Below are 11,213 nucleotides of genomic sequence, written 5' to 3'. Positions count from 1 at the left end.
GGTAATGACGAAATTACCTAGCACTTACGCCAGTTACGCCGCCGCTATGACGTTCCTGGGCCGACTTGTTCGACATCCGCATCCGCATAAGCTCCGCATCGATTTCATGCGGATGCGGATGTTGAAAATAATGCGGAAGTTCCGCGGTTGCGGATGCGGATGCGGATGTTCGCAACATCCCTGGTACAGACCTCCAATCAAACCTCGCACGACCACTACAACTAGAGTAAAACTAAGGCTTAGCACGCACTGCGGTTTTTAAAAAGCGGTTCCGCTACCGCAAAAAATGTAACGTACGGCATTCTTAAATCGCAAGTGCGTGCGCTTATAAAGAAATGCCGTACGTTACATTTTTTGCGGCAGCGGAACCGCTTTTTAAAAACCGCAGTGCGTGCTAAGCCTTACGTATTATAGGGCTGGAAGTTATCTGCTCTCCGGCTTGGGCTTGGGCGGCTTGAAGGTCATCATGTTTTTCTTTTTTTTTTTTTTTTCGCCGCCGCTGCCGGACTGGAAGGTCTTCCAGCTGTCCACGCGGTTTTGTCGAGATTCCTGCAACATGACACGAGTCAATATAGTCCACACACACAGAACGAGCCGCTGTACAAAAAAGCGGCCAAGTGCGAGTCGGACTCGCCCATGAAGGGTTCCGTATTTAGGCGATTTATGACGTATAAAAAAAAACTACTTACTAGATCTCGTTCAAACCAATTTTCGGTGGAAGTTTACATGGTAATGTACATCGTATATTTTTTTTAGTTTTATCATTCTCTTATTTTAGAAGTTACAGGGGGGGGGGACACACATTTTACCACTTTGGAAGTGTCTCTCGCGCAAACTATTCAGTTTAGAAAAAAATGATATTAGAAACCTCAATATCATTTTTGAAGACCTATCCATAGATACCCCACACGTATGGGTTTGATGAAAAAAAAAAATTTTGAGTTTCAGTTCGAAGTATGGGGAACCCCAAAAATTTATTGTTTTTTTTTTCTATTTTTGTGTGAAAATCTTGATGCGGTTTACAGAATACATCTACTTACCAAGTTTCAACAGTATAGTTCTTATAGTTTCGGAGAAAAGTGGCTGTGACATACGGACGGACAGACAGACAGACAGACATGACGAATCTATAAGGGTTCCGTTTTTTGCCATTTGGCTACGGAACCCTAAAAAGCGAAAGAACACACACCACAAATGACTTGTGTGTGTTATTATTTCACTTGACAGGCATGAAACTTATGTAAGTTATGTCTTATCGACAATAATTTATTGTATTAGTATTGTTTTTGAACTTGGGTTTATCAAAATCAAAATTGTTTGTTGCACTCATGTACATACATATAATCACGCGCCTAATTATTAGATAGGCAGAGACCACGGATTTCCACTTGCTACGATCCTGACATACCGTAAAACGGGGTGAGTAGGTTTCGCGGGGAGAGGTGGGTTATGAATGGGGAGAGAAGGTTTGAGAGGGGGGTGAGAAGGGATTTTAAGGCTACTGCTACAAAAATAATGTTTTCCAATTTTAAATGGAGCTATAGTAATACGCATAATAATAAAAAATCGATCCAACAATCTTCCAAAATCAACTTTGTATGAAAGCCCCTCTCACCCCAAATACGAGGCACTACGGGGTGAGGTGGGTTTTCCTCTTTATCGTCAAAGTTATGAAATGGAACTACCAAAAATAAAATAAAAACTAAAATACAAACGTCCGGAACACTTATTATATACACCATTCAGTTTTCATATGTAAAAATAAAATGTTATTGAGGTTTGAATTTCAGTTTTGATTCTACTCACCCCATTTTACGGTACCTCTTTCGTTTCCGTTACTTTCATAACATTCATTCTTAATACACGCTCGCCGGTTTAGGGTACTCATGTACAGTTTTTAAAAATTACTTATTACAGTTCCACGTGAACCTTGCAAGGGCGTAGCAATGATTATTATTAAGTTATGAGATAATATGCAACACGGCATAAGCCAATTCGAAAGAGCTAATTGTGATTTATACAGGACACTCCCTATAGGGCTTTAGTTTCTTTATCCGTTTTCGAGTAATTTCGAGAAGAGAGTAATAAATTTATAGAGATGCAACGGATAGTTGTTTGGCCGGATACCGGATACCGGATATCCGGCCTGGACACTGGCCGGATATCCGGTATCCGGCTGCCGGATATTCGGCCGGCGGAACTATACCTATATTTTGAGTTTTGCAGGTGCGCATCGTGCAGGTTTTGACGTTTCGTAGTGAACGTTCGCGCGGACACATTTCTAGGATCGTAACGAGTTTTATCATGTCATTACGTAGTAAGTTCGTTTATAGTTACAAGTGCGCGCGCGTATTTTTGTGTAAACAAATAAATGTATTGTGTGACATTGGTTACGTATTCATTTCTTTCTACTGTGTCGTTAGCATTATGACCATGACTGTTTTTTAGATTCCATTTTTTATCCCAAAATGTGTTAATTTTACTATCCGGTATCCGGCCGAATAGTAGGTCACTATCCGGTATCCGGCCGGATACTAAAATAACGGCCGGATAGGCCGGATACCGGATAGTAACCGGATATCCGGTGCATCTCTATAAATTTATGTGAATAATAAAATGAGGTACCTCAAAATTCTTAGCCCACTCCTTTTCCATGGTGAGTTGTTCCTCCTGTTCTATTTCCGCTTCCCGCTTCCGTTTCCGCTCCTCCTGGTCGCGGGTCTCTAGGTGCTGCCGCTTGCGCTCCATGTCCGCAAACAACTGGAAAATGGAATGTCCAAACTATACTTGGTCAACCAGATCTTGACAGTAGAAAAAGGCGGCAAATTTGAAAAATGTAGGCGCAAAGGGATATCGACCCATAGAAAATTTTAATTTCGAGCCTTTTTTAGGGTTCCGTAGCCAAATGGCAAAAAACGGAACCCTTATAGATTCGTCATGTCTGTCTGTCTGTCTGTCCGTCTGTCCGTCTGTCTGTCCGTCCGTATGTCACAGCCACTTTTCTCCGAAACTATAAGAACTATACTGTTGAAACTTGGTAAGTAGATGTATTCTGTGAACCGCATTAAGATTTTCACACAAAAATAGAAAAAAACAATAAATTTTTGGGGTTCCCCATACTTCGAACTGAAACTCAAAATTTTTTTTTCATCAAACCCATACGTGCGGGGTATCTATGGATAGGTCTTCAAAAATGATATTGAGGTTTCTAATATCATTTTTTTCTAAACTGAATAGTTTGCGCGAGAGACACTTCCAAAGTGGTAAAATGTGTGTCCCCCCCCCCCTGTAACTTCTAAAATAAGAGAATGATAAAACTAAAAAAAATATATGATGTACATTCATGTAAACTTCCACCGAAAATTGGTTTGAACGAGATCTAGTAAGTAGTTTTTTTTTTATACGTCATAAATCGCCTAAATACGGAACCCTTCATGGGCGAGTCCGACTCGCACTTGGCCGCTTTTTTTTTTTAACCGCCTTCAAAAAAAAAGGAGGTTCTCAGTTTGACCCGTATGTATGTATGTATGTATGTATGTATGTATGTATGTATATTTGTTCGCGATTATCTCGCGTTTGGCTGAACCGATTTTGATGCGGTTTTCAGAAAAGTGTTTCTTACATTCTGGAGAAGGTTTTAGTATACATAGATCTGAGCTGATGCTGAACCCTGGCTGTACCTAGTGGAACTCAGGTTTGGTGCAACATAGGCTCACGCTGTTTTGGTCATCCGACACGCCTTGATGAGCACTTGGGAGAGCAAGTACCCAAGATAGAGCTGATGCTGAACCCTGGCTGTACCTAGTGGAACTCGGGATGTACCTAGTGGAACTCAGGTTTGGTGCAACATAGGCCCACGCTGTTTTGGTCATCCGTCTCATCTTGATGAGCACTTGGGAGAGCAGTACCCAAGATAGAGCTGATGCTGAACCCTGGCTGTACCTAGTGGAACTCAGGTTTGGTGCAACATATGCCAACGCTATTTTCGCCATCTGTCACATCTTGATGAGCACTTGGGAGAGCAGTACCCAAGATAGAGCTGATGCACCAAACCACCCTGGCTGGCAGGGTTCACCCTGGCTGTACCTAGTGGAACTCAAGTTTGGTGCAACATAGGCCCACGCTATTCTGGTCATCCGTCACATCTTGAGGAGCACTTGGGAGAGCAGTATCCAAGACAGAGCTGATGCTGAACCCTGGCTGTACTTAGTGGAACTCAGGTTTGGTGCAACATAGGCCCACGCTGTTTTGGCCATCCGACACGCCTTGATGAGCACTTGGGAGAGCAGTACCCAAGATAGAGCTGATGCTGAACCCTGGCTGTACCTAGTGGAACTCGGGATGTACCTAGTGGAACTCAGGTTTGGTGCAACATAGGCCCACGCTGTTTTGGTCATCCGTCTCATCTTGATGAGCACTTGGGAGAGCAGTACCCAAGATAGAGCTGATGCTAAACCCTGGCTGTACCTAGTGGAACTCAGGTTTGGTGCAACATAGGCCAACGCTATTTTGGCCATCCGTCACATCTTGATGAGCACTTGGGAGAGCAGTACCCAAGATAGAGCTGATGCACCAAACCACCCTGGTTGGCAGGGTTCACCCTGGCTGTACCTAGTGGAACTTAAGTTTGGTGCAACATAGGCCCACGCTAGTTTGGTCATCCGTCACATCTTGATGAGCACTTGGGAGAGCAGTATCCAAGACAGAGCTGATGCTGAACCCTGGCTGTACTTAGTGGAACTCAGGTTTGGTGCAACATAGGCCCACGCTATTTTGGTCATCCATCAGATCATGATCAGCACTTGGGAGAGCAGTACCCAAGATTGAGCTGATGCTGAACCCTGGCTGTACCTAGTGGAACTCAGGTTTGGTGCAACATAGGCCAACGCTATTTTGGCCATCCGTCACATCTTGATGAGCACTTGGGAGAGCAGTACCCAAGATAGAGCTGATGCTGAACCCTGGCTGTACCTAGTGGAACTCAGGTTTGGTGCAACATAGGCCCACGCTATTTTGGTCATCCGTCACATCTTGATGAGCACTTGGGAGAGCAGTACCCAAAATAGAGCTGATGCTGAACCCTTGCTGTACCTAGTGGAACTCAGGTTTGGTGCAACATAGGCCCACGCTATTTTGGTAATCTGTCACATCTTGATGAGCACTTGGGAGAGCAGTACCCAAGATAGAGCTGATGCTGAACCCTTGCTGTACCTAGTGGAACTTAGGTTTGGTGCAACATAGGCACACTTTGTTTTGGTTAACCGACTTGTCGTCGTGTGCCTATGTTGCGGAGTTCCACTAGGTGGGTCGATGAACTTTTTTCTAACTGCCTTTAAAAAAAGGACGTTCTCAGTTTGACCCGTATGTATGTACGTATGTATGTGTGTATGTTTGTTCGTGATTATCTCGCGTTTGGCTGAACCGATTTTGATGCGGTTTTCAGAAAAGTGTTTGTTACATTCTGGAGAAGGTTTTAGTGTACAGTACATGGTAGGTGGCCATGCTATCGGTATACCTACCAACAAATTTATGTTGCTAAAACCGATTTAGATAAAATAGTGGGAGTGGGAGTCGGACTCGGACTGGGACTGGGAATGGGAGTGGGAGTGGGAGGAATATACATACAAATCGTTTAGCACCAAAACGTCATATTATGTTGTGTCGCGATTATCATCGAGTTAGGCCATCACCAACATTAGTAGACTAAATGTAGAGCCTAACAAACTAGTATTTTAGCCCAAAACCTAAAATAAATGAAGTATATATCTACCTATCACTAAAAAGTAAAAAATAAAATAAAATAAACAAAAAATAATTAAAAAATTAAAAATAAACAAAAATAAAACCAAAATAAAATAACTTAATATAATATCTTTTTTAAATAAAAAAAGGGAACCGCCTTCAAAAAACCAACCCACTGAAAAGTACAAAATAATTTTTATATGGCACCCCTTTACGTGTCCAGTCCCTATCCCACGGCGTACAGTAATTTTTTGCCAAAAAGTAATTAATACCTAATAATAAGAAAATTAATAATCATCCGGGTAATTACTTAGTTTTTGAAGGCGGTGCCAAACCAACAAAAACAGTCTTTACTATCAATCACAAAAACAATACGAGTACGTAGTACCTACAAGAACTAACTTAATGAGTAAACTAAGTATATCTTTATAATGCAAGTAAGTACAGCGTTCTTCGTTGTCTAAAATATCGGTTCTCAAAAATTTTGGTTTGGCACCGACTTCAAAAACTAAGTAATTACCCGGATGATTATTAATTTTCTTATTATTAGGTATTAATTACTTTTTGGCAAAAAATTACTTTACGCCGTGGGATAGGGACTGGACACGTAAAGGGGTGCCATATAAAAATTATTTTGTACTTTTCAGTGGGTTGGTTTTTTGAAGGCGGTTCCCTTTTTTTATTTAAAAAAGATATTATATTAAGTTATTTTATTTTGGTTTTATTTTTGTTTATTTTTAATTTTTTAATTATTTTTTTACTGACAAGATTTGGTTGACTAGCTATAGTTTGGTTATGCTGTATAGAGCGGTGTTGTTGCAGATCCCATATTGGGATACCCTCCTCCAATTGAGTGGGGATTTCAATCGTTTCGAGGCAGTGGTGTCAGGTGTGGCTCACTTAGGGCTTTCGTCGCGTCGCAACAAGTACCTAAAAGTACTGTCTCACACCAATTTTGGTGGCTAGCCATAAGCTGCGCGTGGCGCTTGCGCCACCTAGAGGTAATATCTGTCCTATATCGTGACAGACGCGTTTTGTTAGAGAGTGAATCTTCTGTACCTAGTACTATATTTATTCTGTGGTGGCGTAGGGTTGGAGCCGGTGCAGCTTTATTTGACGTTCATAAGCTCATTGTAATATGCCTACGTGAATAATAAAAAAAAAAAAAAACAAAAAATCGTTCTCAAGAAAAATGCAAAAAGATGACTAAAAATTCGGTTAGGATCCTTATCATACACAGGGAGGTTAATGTTTATGTTTACATTCAATTTTCATTGAGATATTTCTAATTGGTATAGCAGGGCAGCATAGTAATCATATATCTATATGTATACCTTCATAGTCATAACATAAACAGCATGTTTGAACTTGACAGGATCATCTTCGGGTATGCCCTCGGCTTGCCGAGACTCCTTTCGCTGTTTTTTCTTTTTCTGCTCTATCTGAAAATGTGGAAAGAACAATGGTTAATGTTTTATTAATTTAATTTTTAAACCATATTATAGCCTTCATTCTTTATTACTCTTAATAATAAAAAACATTGACGTTCAAATTCATGAATAGCCGGATAAATACGCGCGAGGCAATTTACTAGCGCACAAAGCGGCCAGTGTGGACGTGCCTCGCGCGCGCCGCCTCGGCCGAGACGCGTATACTCGCGCTGTGTGGACCCGGCTAATATAGCTGGTCAACCAAATCTTGTCAGTAAAAAAGGCGCGAAATTCAAATTTTCTATGGGACGATATCCCTTCGCGCCTACATTTTTCAAATTTGCCGCCTTTTTCTACTGTCAAGATCTGGTTGACCAAGTATAGTTTTGAAATCTTAACATAATATACTTGGTCAAGCAGATCTTGTCAGTAGAAAAAGCCGGCAGATTTGAAAAATGTAGGCGCGAAGGGATATCGTCCCATAGAAAATTTGAATTTCGCGCCTTATTTTACTGACTAGATTTGCTTAACCGGCTATATGTAGGTATTATACTAAATGGGCCACTTCACTCTCTAAGCCTTAGAGAGCCCTTAGAGTCTAAGGGCTCACTTAGACGGCGCGCGAACTCGTACACGATTTCAGTTACATTGCGGACCATTGAGGTTACATCAATTCAGCCGACCGATCAAACGACGCAATGTAATCAAACTCACATACGAATTCTCGCACCGTCTAAATGAGCCCTAAGTTTAGGTCGAATTGACTCGACAGGAGTATTTCCTGCAAATATTGACACATTATAAAGCGAAATTCAAATTTTCTATGGGACGATATCCCTTCGTGCCTACATTTTTCAAATTTGCCGCCTTTTTATACTGACAAGATCTACTTGACCAGCTATAATTATATTTTTTATCTCATGCGTCTGAGTCTCGTAAGCATTTACAGTTGAATTCTCACCATATGTTCAGTGCGTTCCTTAGCCTCCTGATAGATGTCCAAACACTTCTTCCTGGTGTCATCGTTCTCTAGGGTTTTCCACGCTCTGTTTACTATCTCAAATGCCTGTTGTGCCCGTTCCGAATCATCCTGCAATGAGACACAATACTCTAGATAATTCATATTCCATTTTATGCATATTTTGGTATGACTAGTAAATGACATGAGAAACTAGGCCTCATTGATGCCTACTTTCTCTCATGTTAATTATTTAGTCCAGTTTCCTTACGTAGGTAATACTAGTTTTTTTTTATCTATTTTGTTTTAAAGGATGGCGTTCATCGCATAGTGACAATGTCACCTATGACTATAATAGTAAATGTTAATGTAAATGTTCTGTACATAAGTTTGATTGAACATAAAACCCTTTTTAAAATAATTACCTAGTTTTGTTGACTAAAAAGGTTTCACAGTTAGGCTTATCCCTTCAAGAGGCATACCTATATCATTTGTTGTTGAAATGATAACTTTTTGGCAATTAATTACATATATTAAAATTTAATTGAATTAATCAACAGTCTGTTCCCGCCATCTTGCCACACCAAGGGTTATGTATCCTTAAAAACTCTGCAGAATTTTCCTAACACTTCACTCGCTCTGGCATCAGTCCCATTTTTTCAATCCTTACCTAAATTCTGGAGCTTCGGGTCGTCACCAATTGTTATCCAATCCATCTGTGGATAAAAACGAAATGTTGACGGCTGTAACCGCCTAAACTGAGCAAATCCAATCCCGTGCAATGAGTTTTACACTAAACACAGTACATTTACAAATCAGCCATTCACAAGATGATAAAAATAGAAAAAAAATCTAGTCCTCTACTTAATCCTGTTATTATGCTAATGTGTTTCATTGTAATTGCTTTTTCAACTTTGTTTATATCTATAAATAGTCTGCTGAAACCTATTGAAACAAATGACAACCTGGCTGCATAAATGGTCTTCTCAAACCTAGATTTAAAAGTAAAAACAGATAACTAACCATGTTTTTGTCCGGATGGACGAGGATGGACAGCCTGCGGTACTTCTTCTTGATCTCATCGAGCGATGTGTCGGGTTCGAGCTGCAACACTTCAAAAGGGTTCAGATTGAAATATGTGGAGCCAGGGCGAAGTAGCCTGTCGATCTGTTGTTTTGGTGTCAACACCGAGTCTCGCTTTTCTATCTCCTTCACCTGAAAGAAAAGGTAATTAATTATTTAAAAAATATAAAGATGTAGTCCCGGCTGACAATCTCAACCAGTTCCATAATAATTTAGACAAGCACATAAACATGCCTTCTACTAATCAAAATGACATAATCTTGAAGATTGCTGGATAATTACTGGCAACGTGAATAATTGTTATAACAGCCTGCCTGCTTAATAATAATAACAAAGGTATAAATAGTTAATAGGTATAAAAGTTGCCCGTTGTACAATCAGTCTAATAATACCTACCTACCTAGGTACCTACTGCATAAACTAACGATCAAAGCAAAATTAAGTTACGCGGTAGGCACTCACTGTAAATATATATCAAAGAATAACTGGATAATAAACTGATACGTAACGAAGTAACTGACTTCGATTTGTGATCCTAAAGTATAATAAAACAAATAGATAACAGAACTAACCTCGCAATAAAATTCATCAAACGACTCCACAGGGCCCGTGTGAGCTGACATCTTGACTTATTAGAATGCACTTATCACTACGAAAATAGCTAAACTTTGTCAACTGCGTATTTCATTCACACATTGTGTAACATTTAAATGAGAAATATGATTGTTAGATCACTGGCTTGATTATTACTTATTACAAGATTTTTGTCGCGTCAGTTTTTCACGCACGGACAATGAAAATGTTGTGCTTGTGACATGATAGAATTGATAGAGAACATATGCGTTGTATTCCTAATTATTAAGGCCCCTGTACACAATGTGCCAGCGTGGGCCATTCTGGGGGGACGCTTATGCGTTAGAGGGAACAAGTGATATTGCTATCTCATTCTACCGCATGTCTGCGTTCCTTGGACTGGCCGGCGATGGCCCATTGTGTACAGGGGCCTTTAGGATTCCTGATCAGGTAACCGCACGTCTGTGGCAAGCCTTACAGTCGCTGGACACACAAACTGCTTACAGACGGGCGTACCTAACCGCGACCTTGGTTCGCTCAAAATATATCTTTCTCGCACTCACCGAAGCGGTTATTACACCCACACTTACGAACGGATCCGACGTATCGACGTTACGACGAACTATTTTTTACATTTTAAATATTGTTAAAGATATCCTAAATATCCTAATATTTCGTAATTTTACAAATTTCGTAAAATGGAGAACTACCCTTGTCCAGGCCCGACTTCAGATCCGTAAAAATGGATGGATTTAATAAGCCCTTACCCCTCGTATGGCGCCTGTCAAATATGATCATTGAAAAAAAGACGACATTTAGAACAATATAATTATGTTATGTAAAAAACCGGCCAAGTGCGAGTCGGACTCGCGCACGGAGGGTTCCGCACCATCAACAAAAAATAGAGCAAAACAAGCAAAAAAACGGTCACCCATCCAAGTACACCCCGCCCGACGTTGCTTAACTTCGGTGTAAAATCACGTTTGTTGTATGGGAGCCTCACTTAAATCTTTATTTTATTCTGTTTTTAGTATTTGTTGTTATAGCGGCAACAGAAATACATCATCTGTGAAAATTTCAACTGTCTAGATATCACGGTTCGTGAGATACAGCCTGGTGACAGACGGACGGACATCGGAGTCTTAGTAATAGGGTCCCGTTTTTACCCTTTGGGTACGGAACCCTAAAAAGTCTCATTCTACGAGTATGGAACTTCAAAAGTCACTAGCAAATTCATATTTTATGACAGTTTCAATATGACGGTTTGTTTACATAGTTAGCAAGTTCTATGGCATCATTATAGAATGACAGTTTATTTGAAATTCGTACGCACGGATCCGTCTCTAAAGGCCCCAGTACACAATGGGCCATCGCCGGCCACTCCAAAGGACGCAGCCATGCGGTAGAATGAGATAGCAATATCACTC

The 11,213-nt window shown here is 40.5% G+C and overlaps 1 protein-coding gene across 1 annotated transcript; it reads right to left on the bottom strand.

The window, feature by feature from the left end:
* Positions 1-401: 401 nt before the first annotated feature.
* On the bottom strand, positions 402-10,014 carry LOC134649623 (dnaJ homolog subfamily C member 8-like). Its single transcript, XM_063504456.1, has 6 exons — positions 9,786-10,014; positions 9,154-9,345; positions 8,134-8,262; positions 7,077-7,184; positions 2,626-2,760; positions 402-549 (listed from the first exon to the last, which is right to left on the bottom strand). The coding sequence occupies exons 1-6, from the start codon at positions 9,834-9,836 to the stop codon at positions 424-426; spliced, it is 741 nt and encodes a 246-aa protein (XP_063360526.1). The 5' UTR covers positions 9,837-10,014; the 3' UTR covers positions 402-423.
* Between the last annotated feature and the right edge of the window lie 1,199 nt (positions 10,015-11,213).

The sequence above is a fragment of the Cydia amplana genome, chromosome 7 (genome assembly GCF_948474715.1).
Source record: "Cydia amplana chromosome 7, ilCydAmpl1.1, whole genome shotgun sequence".
Lineage (NCBI taxonomy): Eukaryota > Metazoa > Arthropoda > Insecta > Lepidoptera > Tortricidae > Cydia > Cydia amplana.
Note: the sequence above shows the minus strand (reverse complement) of the source record. Positions and strands in the feature narration are given on the sequence as shown.